At 40.9% G+C, this 20,948-nt stretch overlaps 1 protein-coding gene across 8 annotated transcripts in view; it reads right to left on the bottom strand.

Annotated features, from left to right (window-relative positions):
• Positions 1-6,942: 6,942 nt before the first annotated feature.
• Positions 6,943-20,948, bottom strand: part of PLEKHA1 (pleckstrin homology domain containing A1) — a 57,576-nt gene continuing 43,570 nt past the window's right edge. For 2 of the 8 annotated variants that reach the window (XM_023241034.2, XM_045040779.1), the window contains 5 exons: positions 20,804-20,872; positions 14,419-14,483; positions 13,741-13,804; positions 12,026-12,115; positions 6,943-9,417 (listed from right to left, as the gene is read on the bottom strand). In XM_023241034.2, the coding sequence (XP_023096802.1) occupies positions 9,103-9,417; positions 12,026-12,115; positions 13,741-13,804; positions 14,419-14,483; positions 20,804-20,872 (603 nt within the window). In that variant the 3' untranslated portion in view covers positions 6,943-9,102. Of the gene's footprint in view, positions 9,418-10,651; positions 10,775-12,025; positions 12,116-13,740; positions 13,805-14,418; positions 14,484-20,803; positions 20,873-20,948 lie in introns of those variants that run through there. The other 6 variants (XM_023241035.2, XM_023241036.2, XR_006587393.1 and 3 more) reach the window with 6 other exon arrangements.

The following is a 20,948-nucleotide window of genomic DNA, read 5'->3' as shown; positions in this document are numbered from 1 at the left end:
AGGTGCAGTAACATAACTAGGACGTGAGGACTTGCACTTAGTACCTTTCTTCCGGATGTAACTTATTTATTTTTTATTTTTTAAATGTTTATTGAGAGAGGGAGAGAGAATCCCAAGCAGGCTCCATACTCAGCACAGAGCCCGGCACGGAGCTGGATCTCACCAGACCATGGTGAGGTCTCTGGATGGTCTCTGGATCATGACCTGAGCCCAAATCAAGAGTCGGACGCTTAACCGACTGAGCCACCCAGTTACCCTGATGTAACTTATTTGACGGTAGGTTTTGATAGTCTAATCTTAATCATGGGTGTGTGTGACAACAAGCGTACAAAATTCCCCCACATTCAGCAGTTGACTTACAAGCCAGTCCCAGCACCACCCCCGACCTGGAGTGACCAATGGGAGGGCTGAGATGTCAGCCTTCCGGCCTGTGTCCACACCACATCCCACAGAAATGGGGGGAACACCCTTCTCTATGCCCACCCTGCCTCCGTGGTCCTTCTGGTCACTCCTAGCTCCACAACGCAGCTGTGTTCAGAGGACCCAGAGTCTCCACTGCCTTCAGGCACACAGCGTCTTCTCTGCACCTCCCCTCCCCACAAATGCAAACGCTCCTAGGAAGAGCCGGGAGTCAGGAGAACCACCTGTCCAGAGCCACCAAACACGGCAGAGACCCGGAGTTTCATCTCTGCTGTCACAGGAACAAGCACCCTGACGATGTTATAAATTTAACCTAATTGCAGGTTTTTAAAAAGTGGGATTTTTTTGGAAGTCAAAAATGAGGATTTGGAGGTTCAAAAATAGAACAGAAAAACATCTTTGATATTAAAATGTATTGTAAGCTGCAATTACTAATGCTGTATGCTCCCGGCAGAGAAATAGTCATATCCGTGTTCTAGAAAGTTCAGAAACGGACTCCAATGTAAACAATTACTGCCTGAGTGCTAGAGACTGAAGGTGGGTGGCCCCCTCCAATTAATGTGTTGAAACCTAACCCCCAAGGTGATGGTACTAGGAGAGAAGGGCCTTTGGGAGGTGACAGGTCATGAAGGCACCGTTGTCACCCTTGTAAGACAGACCCCTGAGAGCTCCCTTGCCCCCTCCGCCATGTGAGGACCCAGTGACAAGACAGTCATCTCTTACCCAGGAAGCGGACCCTCATCAGACACCAAACCTGTTGGTGCCTCAGTCCGAGCCTTCCAGCTTCCAGAACTGTGAGACATAAATTTCTGCTGTTTCTAAGCCACCGAGTCTATGGCATTCTGTTAATAACAGCCCACTCTGGCTAGGACACTGATACAAGTAGTATTTCAAATCAGTGGGAAGAAACAGATTTTTAAAACTCCCCAAGAAATAGATTTAAACTAAAAGCACGGAGACACTGCTGAGCGTCTGCACCGGGGTCGGTTGATGGAGGCTATCAGATCTTTCCTTATTACTATTTGCCAGAATTAACTCCAGATGGAATCAGCTTTGAGGAGTAAAAAGTTACAATAAATGTATTGAGAGATGTCGGAGGTATATATATTCCTGTGTGTGGAAAATTACTCTCCAGGCATGACGGCAAAGGCAAAATCCATAAAGAAAAAGACACTCATAAACAGACGCACGTAAATGAAAGACAAGTGGTAAACAAGGATATTTAAATATAGAAGATGAATAGAGGACGAACTTTGGTAGTTCCGACACACAGAATTCTTGGCAACAGGAAAAATTCAAGCAGCACTCAGAAAAATAGATAGGGACAAAAACAGTCATCCACAAAAAGGGCGAATGGAAGTGGTCAGTTACCATTTAAAAAAGTGAACTCCCAATGGTTTTCAAGCGAGCATAAATTAAGATCTCAACAAGACACCCTTTTTTCCAGTCAGAATGCCCCAAAATGATGAAACCCGGTGCTGTCCAGGATGCGAGGAGATGGGCACTCTCATGCACTATCGGCGGGAGCGGGAACGAATGCGCCCTTCCTACAAGGTGGTTTGGCCATATCGAGAGATGTGAAGGTCGCACAGCCACGAGACCCACAAACCCGCGTGGAGGGACGCGCGGCCCCTGGAGGCAAAGACGCAGCTTGCAGTGTTGTTAGAATTGCAAAGTTGCGGGGGTGGGGGGGGGCACCTGGATGGCTCAGTGGGTTGAGCAAATGACTTCGGCTCAGGTCATGATCTCGCGGTCCGTGAGCTCGAGCCCCGTGTCGGGCTCTGTGCTGACAGCTCAGAGCCCGGAGGCTGCTTCAGATTCTGTGTCTCCCTCTTTCTCTGCCCCTCCCCCCAATCACGCTCTCCTCTCTCTCTCTCAAAAATAAATAAACATTAAAAATCAATTTGTTTTAAAGAATTGCATAGTTGGAAACAATCAAAAGGTCCAGTAACAGAACAGGTAGAGACTTTTGCATAGAAACACACAAGACCAAAGGTTGAAGCCTCTAGAAGTAGGAGTGTTGATCCATATTTATTGCCAGATGATGGTGTCCACAATATCCTATGGCATGGAAAAAAGGCTACAAAAAAGCCTGTAGAACATGGTCCCAAAGTCGTTAAGTGTGCCCGTGTACGCATGTAAATGAGCACGAAGGTGCACCCAGAACCAAGCGCTGGACTGTCAGGTGCTTTCTACTTTTATTCTTCTGTCTGGGGCGTGTCAGGCGGCTTCTACTCAAATGTAAAATTGAACGTGCAAGTGTGTGAAAGGGGCCCGTGACCTTCCCAACAGCTGTGGGCAACTGTTGAAGCCGCTGCATTGGTGAAGGGCTTTTATAGAACTGCCAGGCCTACCAGCATGTCTGAATTTTGCTTCCTGTCTCGTTGACTGCTCTTCTGGGCCAATCTAATCAACAAAGAGCTCGATTTGGGCTCTTTCCACTTTCTAATCTCTTCCAAATTTTGAAGTCATTGGTTTTTAAAAGGAACTGTAGGGGAGAGAGAAAAGCTCTTTAGTCAGCCCAGAGTTTGAGAGCAGAAGCTTACATCGAATTCCAGTTCCAATGAACAGAGTTGAATGTTGGCTTACGAAGGGAGAGGCAATCGGGTATTTTGGGGTCATCCTGGCTTATGTTGTGGGAAAGTTGAGAAAGTGATTGTAATGCCTCAAGGAGAAAGCTGCATCTTAGCAAGAACTGAAGGGTGAGTGGAGTCACAAGGCAAAGATGACCGGGACAGTGGCGTCCAATGAGAGGCAGCAAGAATTAAGGCAGAGAGGTGGGGAAACCAGGAAACGAAGAATGGTTCGGTTGAACTGGAACATGGGATATACAAGAAGCAACGTGTGAGGGGCGCCTGGGGGGCTCAGCTGGCTAAGCTTCCAACTTCAGCTCAGGTCATGGTCTCATGGTTCATGGGTTCGAGCCCCTCATCAGGCTCTGTGCTGTCAGCTCGGAGCCTGCAGCCTGCTTCGGATTCTGTGTCTCCCTCTCTCTCTGCCCCTCCTCTACTCATGGTCTCTCTGTCTCTCTCAAAAATAAACATTAAAAAACAAACAACAAAAAAAAGCAGCAGCAACATGTGAGAAGGTGGGAGGGCCCTGAAATTAAGCTAAGTTTAAACACTGCTTCACAAGAAGAGTGTTTCATAAACGGGGAACTCAGACTTGTTCTCCAGGGATCACAGGTGCTTTATGAGAAATAATGCATTTCACATTTGAATTTTAATTTTTAAAAGACTCGTAAGTTGGACTTACATGGCCTCCTTATACCTGAATACTACCGCTTTATTTTGGTGTCCACGTTTGTGTTTGTAATCACCTCGGTGCCAGGTAAAATCCAGAGGATATCATCATCTGCCACATAAACAACGTCTTCACATTTGTTCATATATTTTGAGTTGAAGACAAAAGGAGTTCTTGCACCACATACTTTGCTCAACTCCATGCAAATACATTTGAAAACTTGGGAGGTAATTTTCAAGGTATAGGATTTAACAGAACTGGTTCTAGAAGAGACAGAAAACCTAAGCACATCAATTTTCTAGAGGAAATGAGGAAGTCGTCAGATACACCCTCCCAAAAGGGGTCCAGAGGGGACCCTAAGTATAGCACCAACTCTGTAGAGTAATAATCTCAACTCTCTTTAGACAGGCCAGAGTGGGAGGAGAAAGGACAACACGAGCAGTGACATGAACTGAGACAGTGAACGTGAGGTATGTGAAAGTCACAAAGGAACGCAGGTCACTGGGACTAACAGCCCCTATTTGGAAACAGTAAATAAGGTTCCACGGGCAATAGATGTTCCCATTACGAAGGCAGCAAAGGCAGAGGCCAAAACGGGCTTTGACACGGTAATCTTCTAAATCATGGAAAGTTCTCCACATTTCCCATCCACTCCTTCCCCGTCGACCTCTCGCCGGGCCAACCACACTGCTGACGAAAACTAGCGTGACTGGTACGAGTATTGTAGTTTGAAAGGGAGAAAGAGGCAACGAGCCTCTAAGAGAAGATTTAACTTTTTGCACCATTTTGGACCCTTCAAATTCCAAATCAACATCTGCAAATGTATTATCGTGTCACCTAGTTTTTACTCACTGGGTACCTTCTCCTCTTCTGCGACCTTTGGAGGGCCCCTCTGGCACAAAGCTTCTGTCACCCGCTCAGTCACTCACTGACCACCTCGGTCTCTCCACGTGTGGTTTTCCACGCTTGATTTGATCACGTACCGTATATCTCTTTCCGCAGATTCCTTGTGGGTGGTCTTCGTCATCTTCCGAGATCCCTGTCGTGGGCATATCATACACCGAAGACACCGATTTGACCCAAGATCTTACACTAGAAGGTCAAAAGCTCCTTCACACGGAAGAACACCTCACTCCTACCCTACAAGTGATTATCACCAGTCTCCACAACTAGTCCCAATGCAAGAATTTGGCATCTGGAAACTATTTTATTTAATAGTCCTTCTTCTAGTAATCTTACTAAGTATATATATAAACGGCAGGGCTTAACATCTCTCGAGAAGGTTACGATCAGGATACTTATGTACTATTGGTTCTCCAATGTTAACTTTAAATGTATAAAGAAAGTATTATTTTCCAATTTCTAACATTTGAAATACTATGGTTCTGGGAAATGTTAAAAATAGATTTAATGAAAAGTCAACTAATTTAATAATCTGGAGATAGTACAATTAAGCAAAGAATAGTTTTCAAGACTTCTACGGAGGCAGTAATACCATACTAGTTAAGAGCCCAAACCTTGTCACCAAAATAATTGGACTTTAAATCTAATATGACGAAGTGTACTTCCAAACCTGAAAAATGGGAGGCGAGTGTGACTATAACGGCAGTTAAGAAGGGATCCGTGTTTTGTATCTTGACTGAATTTGGGTCAAAATCCTGGTTATAATATTTACTATAGTGTTTCAATATGTTATCACTGGAGAAAACTGAATAAAGGATTTCCAAGAACTCTGTATTATTCCTTAACAACTACAGGTGAATTTGTAATTATCTCCAAATAGAAAGTTTAATTGGTCTTCTGCAAATGTTAACTTAAATTGTAATTTCAAAACTATCCTATGCAATTACATTTCTTTTCTAACTTCTATGATGAGTGAAATAGACAAAGTCAAACAGACTACAAATTACTTTATTTTAAATTTAGCAATGACCTAACCAGAAGGTGGCACTGTTCCCACATCCCTAGACCACGGTAAGGGCCTGTCACTTTAAACGTCATGAAAACGGAATACTAAGGTTTTACCAATCAAAACTGTAAACGCTAACCCCAATTCAGTAATATTTTCAATAAGTCTTAGATGAGATTTGAAAAAGTACAATTTTCATAAATCATTAAAAAATAAACAACATATAAAACAATCAGTTTTGGGTCTGCATAACATGGAAGGTGGCAAATGGAAAATACAAAGCCCTCTAACTACGTGTATTTTCATCATGTCCTGTGTAGACTGGCAAACCCGTCCAGAGACCAGGAAGATTCTTACCCAGTCTGGTATGAAGCTGTTCTATCGCTGCACTTTTTAATACAAGTATCTCCTGCCTCACCAACTGTTAACGTTTTGACAAAGGTATGGGAACGACTTGAAGATTTCTGAACAGCAGCTAGGGTAAAAGAAAAGCTGAGAAAGGAATCTCTTTTTCTGTGAAAGCCACGAAGTTTCGAACTTTCTCATTTTGGGCTTTTTAAAAATAAAAACATGTAAAATCTTTTCAGGGAAACAAAATTAAATTGCACCAGTTAACAAGAATCACTAAGACAGACAGACTTTCTCCAATTCCATCGCTATTAGATGCTGGATGCAGGAGCAGACGCGGACGATTTGTTACCAACAGCGGGTCTGCAAAAAGCAGCCTTTAACGCCCGACAAGCAGTTTCATGAGTACATGTCAACGGCCCGTCTGGGGATCAAAATGCCCTCTGCACCCAGCCTCGCTCAGGCCGGGTCCAGTCTAACCCATAACCACGCGCTGCAAAAGCAGCCTGGACGATTCAAACTATGCTCTAAAGCCAACATATCTAGTACTGCTTTTTTTTTTTTTTTTTAATTTTTTTTTCAACGTTTATTTATTTTTGGGACAGAGAGAGACAGAGCATGAACGGGGGAGGGGCAGAGAGAGAGGGAGACACAGAATCGGAAACAGGCTCCGGGCTCTGAGCCATCAGCCCAGAGCCTGACGCGGGGCTCGAACTCACAGACCGCGAGATCGTGACCTGGCTGAAGTCGGACGCTTAACCGACTGCGCCACCCAGGCGCCCCTAGTACTGCTTTTGAGAACGTGTTTTTCTTTTGTTTGAGGTGAGCAAAATAATCGGGCTCTTTTTCCCAAAAACAATCATCTTTCCTCGTGCAACTTTCGTTCCAGCTGTGCCTTCCAAAGGCCACCAAATAGTTACTCCGTCCTTAAACGTGGAAATTCAAGTCAACTAACCAAACGGATTTTGTACTAGTTCTGGTTGCCTGTTCACATCAGAAACTGAACCAAACCGAACGAGAAGTAAGTTAGAAGATGAAGTTTATTTTCAAATCATTACAGTGTTCATACCAGTTTGACATTATAAAGTAGCAGACGTAAAAGTAAACACTGGGAAGCACGTGTATATTCTCATTCTGAAAGAAGACGTGCTCTATATACAGAAAAAAAAATGCAGCAAATATTAAGGTATTCAAAGTAATTTTCTGACAATTCAGATGTGACATATTTACAAGAAAAGTATAAGTTTTAAAATAATTAAATAATTTTCATAGAATTATAAAAGTATTGAGATAAATATTAGGAGACCCTGACAATCACAAGAACATTTTCCTACGCTACTGAATATGAGGGGTAGTTCTATAAAAAGTCCCAAAATAGAGCTAATATTTTGCCACTATGAAATATATCAAATTACCAATACCAAAATATGCTAAAATAAACATGCCACGTAGAAGCTGTACCAAAGAAAAAAGCGTTAGGCTCCTGAATATTGCAAACTGTCTACACAAGATTTCTTAGGTATGTTCATGAAAGAGTAACCTTCAAAAGAGCCACTGAAATGGGCACATCATCAGAAAAAGTGACAACTACTTAAAACCTTTCCATTCTACCATTTTCGAATATAGCTGCAAGAAAGGAAACAATCGAAATGTGCCTTTTCAAAATATTAGCTTATGAATGAAAAAAGTTGAGTGGCGCACTTGACGCATTTGGATTTTTAAACTGATTCTATGACCATTCCAATGCAATAAATAGTAAACTCTGGACCCCACTGCTGGAGCAGGAAATCTCTCCCTCTCTTTCTCAAACAAGAGTCATCTTAGAAAATGAAAAGGGGAAACAGTGACACGTATGAATTCCAAAACAAAACAGCACAGTAAGATGGCAAAGTATCATAAAAACAGCAGCATGTGAGATTCAAGACTATTTTCTTAAAGCAAACGTTTAAGAATCAACCATAAAGACGATACCTCAAACTCGTCTATTAGTCAACACTTGAAACTAAGGATTTCTCAGAGCGGTGCTTACACTGATGACGTCCCCGTGATTAAATGTATACTCAGATGTGTGTTTTAAAACACGAATATTGCACAGGTAGTGGAATAAAAGCATTCTGGCATCTCAAACATAAGATGATATCTTACTTAACACAAAAAACTATGCTACTGACAATTAATTTTATCTCAATGTTTAAAACCAATCACATAGGACTTTTGAGCACGTTCATCTGACAACGTTCTCAAGCAAGATGAGAAAACACAGGCACTTGAATGTGATTAGTGACAAAAAGGAGAGGCATGACTAAGGGCAGTTATGTCTTCACATACAAACTCACAGTCTTTCACTGATCCAAATATAGAAAGAAGAACTATTTATAAAACCTTGATAAGAAAATCAGATCTCCCAGAAATTTCATACCAAGTCATTTTCACCATTTCATAAAGCAATGACTGCTTAAGGTCCTAAGCTTTTTCAAACACATGTCCAAGATACAGTTGTCTGAATTAGTTCCCCCGCCCCCAACCCCCCCGGGCAACCTCCAACCCTCGCTAAACGGTCCGGTGATAATCTCTGCGGCAAAACTTGCTACTCACCTTGATAACCAGAGCATCAAAAGTGGTGATCATTTCCAAACTGTTCACGTCGTAGTATAAATTTTACAGCACCACAGACATCATGATTTCAGTTATCTTAGTCTGACCATATTTCATTCAATAATATTAACCAGTAAGAATGTGTAAATATCAAGCATCTAACAGGAAGTCAAAGTAGCATTTTAAAAACAACCAAAATAATTAATAAGCATTTTTAATGTTTTACGTGGTGAAACATTTAAATTGTCAAATTCCCTAGGAAAAAAAATACCACGCACACATTTTCATCACCCAAGCGAGAGCACACGAAACTTCAGACAGTTGATACTGAAACACTTAGGTTTTTTTCTTTCGTTCGTTCATTGTGTTTTGTTTTGTTTTGTTTTGTTTTAAGGAAATTACATTTCGTTTGGCCACTCCCGAGATCCTTGGTTTACCAGCTTATGAAGAGTACATCTAAGAGGCAGTATAATCTATGTATTAAAAACCATTTCACCCTTTATCATCTTTGGCTAGAAGCCTCGTGAGAGGAAACAGGGGCTGGGGAGGCGGAGGGGGGTGGGGGTGGGGGGGCCGCGTGCTTCGTCTTACACGTCACTGACCGGAAGGCTTGCATCATCCAAGTCCACCGGGTCACAATCTTTATCCTGAGGGCCAGTTTTACTTGGAGGTTTGAGCGGAGCGCGTTCAGTCACTTTGGAAGCTGGTTCTCTTGGAGAGACAGTCTGGACCTTGAAGTTCCCTGGCTTGACCTTGGCAAGAGATTCGTAAAATCCTCGCTTCTCCACGGTAAAGCTTGAGACCAAAGAGTTGCTGCGAGAGGCCGTGCAAAGGGAGGCGGCGGCTGCGGCGCTGGCAGAGCGGAAAGCGTGCTTGGGGTCTGGAGGACAGCTGGGATGCTCCTGGAAAGAGGACAGGCCGTCAGACACAGTCAAACATTAACGACGGAGTTAGTAACTCAGCGTGAGACTTTACTCTCTGAAAAACAAACAAAACACACACACACACGGAGCAGAAGCATGAGCCATGCAGCAAACGTGTGCACGTTCCTTCCCAAAGCAATGCATTTTTAGGAGTGAGGTTAAAGCAAGGACAGTCCACAACCATTTCCACTAAGAAACCAGTTCTGTCACCAAAGCTCTGCCACTCGAAGCCTCGGTCGGCCTGCACCGGAATGCGGCGCTGCAGCCGCGGCTGAGCGGGTGTGTGAGAGGGCCCTGTGGCGTCGGGTCACGTAAGAGTGTGTTCTAGTCTCTCGATCAACACTAGGGATCGTCCCACGTATTTTAGAAAGATAAAAAATAAAAATGCAGGATATAAAAATGAAAGGCCCTATTTTTTTAATAAGCAGAACTCACTATTTTTCAAGCCTACGATTCTGTCTGGCAGTCTGACCAACCTTCGTTTTTCTGCCCTGAGTTTCACGGCAGCGGATAATTGTGCCGCCTTTCCACTTCCTCTTAACTGTATTTATTCGGTTTTGAACACGTCCTTGATTCTCATGGCTTGAGATTTTAATGGCAGCAAAGGGTACATATTTAATCATTCATTAAATCTGTGGCGAAATAACGGTCAGTTGTGACTCTTAATTCCCACTCGCTTCTAACTTAAGATATCCTTAAATAGGACCGTTCCAAATGCATTGCCATGTAGCTCCCGGTGTGCTGTGCTCATGTATGACACTCGCGGCATTGAAAACAAAGCGCTACAAGTTCACAAAACACTCTAGATTCCCACGAGCTGGCTAAATTTCACCTGAGATTGAAAATGCCATGCAAACTACAGTAACGTGGAGTTTATCCAATGCATAAGCGTGCATGAGTTTGCATAGATTATTAGAACAAGGGTGCAGTGCAGTGGTGTAGCATCAAAAATCTCAAAATACATAAAATACAGAAGTTGAAACTTGTGGCAATTCGGTAAATTAATTTTTAGGACAGCTTAATGCGACTTGTTCAATTAGTAAGGTTCTATTGCTCTTTCATGATTTATCTTTCCTCGTTGTTGTTTAAATATACGTATCCAACCGGATGACCAGAGGGAAATAGTTTGCGTTAGTGTTGACAAAGTCAGTTACGATAACTGCAAAAGGCAGTTTGGTTAACTCAACTTTCTACGATCAGTTGTGAGTAGTGAGTAAGTCCGGGCCCTCTAGTAAGAAGGCACGTTTGCGTGAGAGCCCACATACGTGCTGCATTCACCAGTTCTTGATGTATACCTCTGTATACAAGGATTCGACAGCCTTCTGGCCTGCCGCATCTGGAACACAGTGCAAAGCTAAGATTAGAGTTAACCTATACTGAGGAGAGGGAGGAAAAGAGAAAGTTCTGCCGACAGTTACAGCTAGAGAGTCCACTTCGCCCCCACCACAAAGCACGAAACACAAGTGCCCTTCTCCAAGTTTCCCTGTTTCCCCACAGACAGTGTTTTTGCAGAGAGTCTCATATTGGGCTGCTGAAAAGGTCACATAAAACACAGGCAGTTACAAAATTAACAGGTATGAAAGTGACTTCTAAGATATTCCAGAAAGGATATAAGGAGACTCATTTAAGAAATGAGAAACATGGATTTGTTTTTACCGATCTGTAGTTTATCACTACCAGGAAACTACCAGAAAAATACCAAAAGCGCAGAATATCTGGCATTTACAATGAACCCGTAAAAGGTAATATAAGGCTTTCATGCTACATGTTAGACTACATTCTGTGGACAGAAGTGCTACATTTCAAGACACTTAAAATGTTTTTTTCTATTCCTCAGTAGAATATTTGTGTTTTCAGATGAAAGCAGTGACCAAAGTGCCCTGCAGCCAATCTTATCCTATGATGTACCTGAACATGATAAACTAAAAATTAAAAACATTTTTCTTGTTATTTCTGAGAATGTTTAACATTTCAGTTTTACTCTCATATCATCACAGAGACAATTATGATAGTGAAAAGTAGTGGGCTTCTAAATTACTCTACCAGAAAATGAGAACGAGGACACGCAACGGAAAATAGTGACGGAGAACACGAAGTTGTATTTCGGGTTCCAGCTGCTCCATTCAACGGCCTTATGGTGCTAGTAAGCCAAAAACACCTTAACTGAAATTCGAGGCAGTAGAGGAGAAATGGAGACTTTCACCAAACTGTGTTATGCTACAATTTAAGGCGCTTTACAGGATTAGGCCACATCCCGTACTGAGAATTTGTCAAGTTGCAACAAATCCAGACCTACTGACAAGTAAGAACTCCTAAAACAAAGCAAGGAAACGTTCATTCTTTAGTTGCCCTGCTTGTGCATTTAAGACAATACAATGCACAGAAAGTTATATATACATAACACTACAAGGAAGCATTAAATTAGAAATGCATTATTTTTTTGCAAGTCCAATTGGTACGAAAGTCAACATGCAAATAAATCTCAATACAGAAAGAAACCAGAAGGATTAGGGGGAGAGGAAGGAAAATAACTCGACAGGATGGGGGGGACCCTAGGGAGTATCACCCCAGAGAACAGGAAACATACAGAAGATGCTGATCGGCCAGGTCCCCGCTGTGCTACAATGGCACCAGAGACTGCTTTAATCCAACTGTGCATCTCTTCAGGGCTATCAGCCTAAGGGAAAGAAAGGACTCATTCAGTCAATTCGTCCCCCAAATCAGCTCCTACATCTACAAATCCAACGTATTCATGTTGGTAAATTACAGTGTCAACAACAAAATCATCCCAAGGCAATGGTTTCCAAAAGCTTTTAGAGTCACTTTTTTAAGTCAGGTTTTGCCGGGTAAGTTATTACAGAGACGTAAGTTGGGCACTTGATGCTTTAAGATCAGACACATCAGAAAGTCAATATGAATACTTCTGGAGAGAAAACGAGAGGAAGAAGTCAAAGACAAAGCTTCTCATTTTGCTCTATCTACTGCTATATCGTCTGACTCTGCTACAAGAGTATTTATGTAACTGCGGAGTTAAAAAGCCATTTGACATAAGTTTACGTATTATTTTTCTAGAGATCATTTCTAGTACTACACTAACTACTGAAAGTAGTTTTGGTGGTCATATTCCAAAGTATCATATTCCTTGACAGGACCTTGCTTTCCAACGTGAATTAAAACCTTATTATGACTTTAAATCCAACCAAACACAACCTAAGAGGGGTGTAGAGATACCTCCCTTTACTTCTGTTCAAAACTTTTAAGCTACAGAAGAATACTTGCAAACCAATGATTTTAATAAGGACTTTTAAAAGGAAAAACCCAGAGCAGGCAAAGGTAAAGCAAAAATCTAGAAATCAATCTGGCAAAAGAGGGGGTTTAAAAAGGTTTTATGTTCTGACGGTTATTCTTGATCTAGAAACTTAACCTATAGAAGAAATCCAGGCAAAGTTAAGCACAAAAATGTTCATCCTCACATTGTTTATAATAGTAAATACACAAAACTACAAAAATAATCAGGAACAGAGTAGCAGGGAAAGAGTTTAACTGTGGAGCATCCATATAATAGAGCATGGTGCAGTTCTAAAAAGTTTTCACAGAATTTTTAATGATGTGGAAAAAAGTGACTATAATATATTAAATAGAATATAACTGCGTGTGCTTTGTATGACCCCACTTGCTATAAAAATATACGCCTTTTAAAAAGGCATTATAATAAGAATGGTTTCCTGAATGTGGGATTCTGTGTGTTTTATAAACTACCCCTTCCTTCATATCTTTCTATATTTTCCAAGTTTTCTGCAATAATTATATGTAGCTTTTATAAAACAAAACAACTGTTCCTTAAAAAAAAGAAAAACTTCCAATCTAAATAATACACTAAAAAGAGTATTTTAAACTTAAATACAAGATGCCTATCTACCACTGGTGAGATCTACAGTCTCCTTTTATTGTGGGTATTTCAGTCCCATTTCTAAAATTACCAAAAATGATGCAGTCAAAATTCTACAATACGTGCAAAAATAATCCAAATTGAAAGTTAGTATCTACGTTAAAACAGCATTTCCCTTCCCATAAATACTACCTAATTCTACTCTACAAATTCATAGCCAAGAGTACCCCTATCTGCTGAACATAATGACCTAGCGATAATTTTATGTATAACATTTTTTTAAGTTGTGAATTACAGTTGTCATATTTTTCCTTATCCTCATAAGCAGTAGTAAGTTTATTTCTGTTCATGTCACCTCTAAAATTATTAATCTCTTGTTAGGAGGGTCTATAATCTCCAAAGAAGACTCTCACCTGCACATAGAAAGTTCGAGACGATGTTACAATTTCAAAGAGATTGTCTCTCATCATTATGTCACTGTTAACAAAAACAAACGTCCAATTGCACTTAAATAGCAGTTGTTTGATAGTTTTTCTTTCACTCATTCATCTAGTACCAAATATATGTCAATAAGAAAACAGAGATAAAATGTTGATGTAATTTAGCAAAACCAAATCATCTTTTCCAATTTATTTTTGCATTAATTTTACATATTTTATATGTTACATATATTTTTAGAAGAGGTTCATAAAAGAAGTTTAAAATCCAAAGTTTTCAACTGTGAATAAATCAGTTTGCTCAAAGAAACACTGCACAGTTACCATATTTTCTTATAAAGCTCTATTCTGCAGCAACTTCAAAATACTTAAATTACTAATACATCAATCTGTCAAATATGATAGAAGTTGTTCACGTTAAAATTTTTCCTTTCCGTTAATAAGCCTAAAAATTTTTAGTTTTCAAATGAAACAAAAAAATATCTCAATACTTTGAGGATTTTGTAAGTCCTGGCATATCCCAACTAGGAAGAGTTAAAAGTAATGCTACAAATAACCCAGGAAAACATCACCTGTACACACCAACCAAACTAAAGCCCTGCTGAGTGCTAGAGTGCTGCGGCAGGCACTAAGTGACAGCGGGTGCTTACTTACCTCTGCTTACATTCCTGGACTTTATGAACCTCTTTAAGTGGTATTACGCGGAGAGGTTCCTTTTCCTGGCGAAAAAACACACGGACACATGATGTATATTCTTAAAGTCCTTTTAAGGATTAGTTGTCTTACTTGGAGATCTCTATGAAGCACATCTGAGACGTAAATCTACCTTCCTGAACCATCCAGCATCAGAACAGCTCAAATACTGAATAACCTTATGCACACTGTGGTCTGAAACGCGGAAACTGGCACATAACCCGTATTCACATTATTTCTGGCCTTAATGACAGCGTAGCTTATTAAAAGCCATGAAATCATCAGACTTTCCCCCAGTGGACCCTTCCAGACCCCGTAAGTAGAAGACTTCCTCTTCTGGAATGTTATTTTGAGGTAGAAGGCACCACAGTAGCAAATACCCAGCTTCTCGGAGTTAAATTTGTCATTTTAGGTATATCACTTTTATATGAATACGTTATTTTAACAAGCACAATTTACTGAACTTTTACTAAGTCCAGGACATCTGCTAGCTTTTAAACATGTTAGCTCACTTCAACTTCCTACAACCCCACAGTACACGCACTCCTATCTACCTGAGGAAACGGAGCCTCACACGTTAATTAAGTACCTCACCCCAAGGTCACAAAACTAGACACAAGACACAACTAGTTCCCAATAGCCTGTTTATACTACACGTGCCATGAAATACTATATGCCATATTTCACCGAGTATCACACCGTAAGATTAAAAAGTGCCGTTATTTGATGCAGCCCTAAGAAAAAATTAAAGCATGGCTGAACACTTTAAAAAATCACCAGTCTTTAAGTTTTACAAAATGGTTCATTTTTAAAATAATTTCAGACTATAGGGGCGCCTGCGTGGCTCAGGTGGTTAAGTGTCTGACTTTGGCTCAGGTCATGATCTCACCGTTTGTGGGTTCAAGCCCCGCATCAGGCTCTGTGCTGACGGCTCAGAGCCTGAAGCCAGCTTTGGATTCGGGTTCTTCCTCTCTCTCTGCCCCTCCCCCACTCGTGCTCTGTTTTTCTCTCTCTCAAGAATAAAAAAAAAAAATTAAAATAATTTCAGACTATAAAAGACTTACAAAAATAGCACAAATAATTTCTGTACATCGCACCCCATTTTCCAAGATGTTAAAATTTCACGTTTGTTAAATCATTCTGCTTGTTGTGTTCATGTATGTGACTATGGTATGTGTGTATATATTTTTCCTGAAATGTCTGAAGGCAAATCATAGATATGTGCTTTACTACTAAATATGTTAGTGTATATTTCCTAAAACGAGGATGTTTCTTACGTAACTACAGTGCAATCACAGAACCCAAAAACTCCACACTGACGCAATCCTGTTATCTAAAAACCATATTCACATCTCATTAATTGCCCAGCAGTATCCTTAACATAAAAGGGAAAACTATAGATTTGCTGCTCCAGAGTTCAATCTGGAATCAGACCTTGTATTTAGTGGTCCTATCTCTTTGTGTCCTTTATTGTGGAATAGTTCTGCAGGCCTCCCCCCGCCCCCCTCCACAACTTTTAGAGTTTTCAAGAGTCCAGGCCAGTTGTTTTGTAGAACGTCCCTTAATTTGGCTCTGTATGATGTTAACCATGCTTGGATTCAGGCTATGCAGTTTGGCAGGGAAACTACAGATGCACTTCGTTCTTCTCGGGGCATCATTCTCAGGGAGCGCGTGAGAGGGGTGTGTCCCATTACTAGGGTGTTACACCTCATCTCGTAAGGCCGTGTTTGCAGTCACTAGAAAGTTACCCTTTTCTCCCTTGCCATTATTAAACATCTTGTGGGGAGACACCCAAAGCCTACGGAATACCCACTTTTCCCATCGTTTTGCCCACTAATTTTACCAAGCTTCGAAAATTCTTGCCCGAAACCATCATTACTGTAGTAGCTGCCAACTGGTGATTTGTCTCCAGCCCCATCAATTCACGTATTAGTTGGAATTTTACTCTACGGAAATGCTTTTCTTTCTCCGTTCACTTATTTGGCTTGTTTTATTCCCTGGGCTGTAATCCATTACTATCATTTTTTACTCTGGTGCTCAAACTGTATGAGTTTTGGGTACTGGGAGCCCCTTCAAGCTGGTTGGGTCCTTCTGTCACGTCCCCATCATTCGCTGAGCCACTTCCTTATCTTCTGTCACAACTGGATCTTCCGGGCCCAGCTCTTCCTGTGCCTGTCCCACCTCTGACATCAGCCATCTCTCCAATGTTCCCGGTTCCTGTTGAAGAATAGCGTTTATACTTGCTTTTGGGGGAAGAAGACCACTCATCTCTTCACTCCGCCATGGCTTTCTCACGATACATGAGAAGTAATACTCCTGTGAGGTTTTAATGTGTGCTCCTCTAATTACGAGTGATACTGAATATCTTTTATATGTTTAAAGACCATTTTAATATCTTTATAAAGGAACTGTCTATTCATGTCTTTTCCTCATTTTTCTACTGGATACTTCCCCCTTGGTTTTCTCTCTCTGTAAACTTTGAACCAACCACAAACTTAGACAAAGGTTGAAAACATAGCACAAAGACCTGACTCTCCGGAACCATTTCAGAGTGAGTTGCTGACCTGGCCCCCAAGGCCCTTTAGTGTGTATTTCCTGCAAAGACATCCTTTTATGTTATCACAACACAACCATCAAAATCAGGAAGGGGTCCCCCAAGTGTCTTTTATTAAAGCAAAATAATTCAGTTCAGAATCGCTGACTGCATGTACTTGTCATATCTTTCTTTCCTTCAGTCATTCTGTCCCTAACTCCCACAGTCTTGACTCTCCTGAAGGCTCCAAGGCAGTCATTCTGGAGAAAGTCCCTGACTTGGGTGTGTCTGATCCTTCATCAGGATTAGATTCAGGTCAGGCATCTTTGGCAGGAACATCACAGAAATGAGGCAGCAACCTTCTCGAGCTATCCTGTCAGACGGTGAGTAATTTTAATTCATCTCATCACTGACGAAGTCCACTTTAATCATCTGGTCACCTGTTTAGAGTGGTATCTACCAGTGGTATCTTTATCGCTATAAAATTACCATTTCCCTTTTTGTACTTCATGTGCATTTTGCGGATGGGGACATTGAAACTATGTGCCCTCTGGTTCCTCATCACACACACATGTGTATACTCATGCATCCACCCATTTCTCTCGTGTGGGTTCATGGATTTCCACTTTATTCAAAGGGCAATAATCTGTTACCATCATTACTTATTTTGATGCCTAAAATAATCCCCCAAATTTGGCAAGGGCGGCTGTTTTCAAGTTGGATTCTGGGTCCTTCCGTCATGTCCTTAGCATTCTGTGAGCACTTTGTTTTCCGATACGAGACATTCCAGGCTTATTTTTTATTTATTTCTACTGTTTCAGCTTTGGAGTCTTGCCATTTCTCCAAGAGCCCAGGTTTCTTTCCACGGAAAATGGTGGGGTTTTTTTCCAGTTGCATGGAGCTAGGAAGTATATTATATGCATATATATGTAAACCCATGAATACGTTTACAGCTCTGTTTAATTCTACATCTACCTGTATATGTTAAGTGCTCACATCGATACATTGAATTCCAACCTAATACAAAAAGTCTTCTCCTTTTCCTTATTTGTTACTCCCTTTTTGGACAGTAAGAAACTAGGCTTCTATGATCCCTAACATATTTACTTATTTTATCAAGTGTATATGTAAACATCCTCCCGTCTCTGCCACCACCCTCTTCCCAATCTGAATACCCTCTTCCCCCTACTCCATGTTGGGCTAATCCTCCAAGAGGACAGTCTCCTCGTCCTTCTTGGGTTCCTTGCCCACACCCAGGCTACTGTAGCTCCTTGCGCCCCTGTCCCACCACATGAACGCCTACACTGATCTGCCTCACCTAAAAATTTTAGGTCTTAATTGTTTGGGAGGAAAGAGGGCAGAGGGTAAGGAAGAATCCCTCAATTTTTAACGTTCTTTAGGGATATCAATGTTTTATCCTTGATACATATTACAAATACTTTCTCCAGGTTTTCAGGTATACACTTAAATCCTTCATACCTACTGAAAAAGTTTTTAACTCCTTATCTCTTAGAAAAACAAACTAAAGTAATTACAGATGAAATAATATGGCTAGGACTTACTTCAAAATACAAAGGGGAAGTGGGTGGTGGTACCTAAGAAAACCAGCCATGTGTTGATAAGAGGGGTTCAGGATACTATTCTATCTACTGTATGTTTAAACTTCTAATGATCAAAATGTTTCATAAAAGAGCCCGTTTGTACTCTAAACATCAACTTCTATCATTTATCGTTCTTGAGCATATATAGGTACCTAGGCAAAAGTAAAGTGACTAAGGTTTTTTTAAAACTTCACATTCGGATTCCACCTCTTCTGAATCACTTTTTGACTCAGAGCCATCAATTTCAATGTTTTTCACTCCATACCATTCTCTGTGTCAAAAAGAGTGAAGGGGATGAAGCATTTCTTAAGAACGTTCTACCGTGTCCCTGAGATTCTCTTGCAAGCTGCCAGCACCCTCTTCTGCGGGTTTTGGCGCCGGTGTTTTCCGATCTTACCCAGAGGTGCTGTGCGCACGAAGCAAAGACAACTACCCCACAGCTGCTGCCTGACTGCCCCTCCCCCGCGGCTAAGACAGCCGTTCAGAAATGTTACATGTGGGGGGAATGTACCCCTGGAGTTATTGATAAAGGTAAGTAATTATAATATGTTTAAAGTTTCCAGCTGTATCTGAGTGTTCAAAGTGCTTAACACATTCCTAAATACACATGGCATAATCTCCCTGCTTCCTTTGTTAGTTCAGTATTCTCTCATCTCAAATTTTATAGCATAACGTCTACATGCAGGTTTTCAAAATTTAGCAAGTATTTCCGTAATAGTTCTTGTCTCATAATTACTGTGGGTGACAGGGGGGCATGTCAATTTCTCTGGCACAACTGAACTCCTGAAAAAGGCCAGAACATCGCTGCTGTTCTCTCTATTCCCAGTTCCCGGAACAGCGTGCCAGAGCCACGGAGGGCTCAATGAATGTCTGTTGCATTAATGACTCTCCCCAAGAGTACGATCATTAATTAAAGCAATGAATCAACCTACTAACCAAGCAAACGTGCAGCCTTCTGAGACACCACGTCTGATACTTTTTGAGCCACGTAACTACTACTTCCCGTTGAGGCTCTTCGAATTGGACGTCTGAGAAAGGTCCCTGTGCTAAAATGGCTATTCTTGCTGTGCTATGCCATTTTTTCCTTCATTCAAAAAGACTTCTTGATTATCTACCAAGTGTCAGGGGCTGTGTTCATAAAAGGGTATAAAAGAGATCTTTGCCCTCAAGAAGCTCATAGAGTCAACTGCTAAAGACAAGTATGCATACAATGACAAAACGCAGCCGGAAGTATCATGATAGAAGTGGACTTCAGGAACCGTGGTGTGTAAGGAGAAGGCAGAGTTCAAAAGCTTCCCAGAAGAACAGACACCTGAGATGAATCGCAAAATAGTCCTTTCCTGTTCTCTAAGTACTCTGCTGTCCAGTATAGTACCAATAGCTATGTACAACTATTTAAATTAAAAAATACTAAAGAATAATCAGTTTTAATTTCAAAATGAAATACAGGCAGGTTCCCCAGTCATACTAGCCATATTTCCAGCATTCAACAGGCACATGTAGCCAGTAAACCTGGTCAGTGAAGATATGGACCATTTCCATCAGTGTAGAAAGTTCTACCAGATAGTGCTGTTCTGGTGTCTTCATTCAAATAAAGAATATGATCCCCACTCAAAGGTCCCATAAAACAAAAGGAGGTAGGACAGACATGTAAGGAATAAAAAAGCATTCAAATTATCCAGCAATCAGCGGCAGAACTCAGGTTATGTGACAAGAATATTTTAAATAAGGATGTTACGCGAACAAGTGAAAGAGGGAATTTCAATCTTGATTCCACCCCACAAGACAAAAAGGTCTTATACGAAAAAACTTGAAAAGTCAATCTGCAATAGGAAAAAAAAAAATTTATCAAGAGAGGGCAGAGAAAAGAAGGTAGAAATGCAGAGTTAAAATGTTGACTTTTAGAGATTTAATTCTTCCTACAATCTCCTCCAGCTGCCCTTCAGAGGACATCGGTAGGTGAAGGAATTCTGATGTTTTTAATTCTTTCAAGGTGGAACGCCTTTGAAGGTATGATCTTTTTATTTAAGATATATTTACAAAATTACCATTAAGACATCACAACCAAATAAACTGAATTGTATATACTTCTCAAAACCAGAATTATTTTAGAAATAGAAAACAGGACAAGAAACTACACACACACACACACAATCACCAGAATAATACTTCTCAAACATTTTAAAGCAACATTTATGACACAGCAACATACCAGTTCAGATTTGAAGTAGCCTATTGTGTTTTCATCCAATTGAAAATATCTTCTCTTCCAGTTTTTCATCTACCAGAGATGAACACAGACATAAGACTTCTGTTTCTAAGAATGTCAAATGTTAATAGCCACTTACATGTTCTGA

The sequence above is a fragment of the Felis catus genome, chromosome D2 (genome assembly GCF_018350175.1).
Source record: "Felis catus isolate Fca126 chromosome D2, F.catus_Fca126_mat1.0, whole genome shotgun sequence".
In the NCBI taxonomy this organism is placed as follows: Eukaryota; Metazoa; Chordata; class Mammalia; order Carnivora; family Felidae; genus Felis; species Felis catus.
The sequence above is the reverse complement of the archived record's forward strand: the minus strand, read 5'-3'. Positions and strand labels throughout refer to the sequence as shown.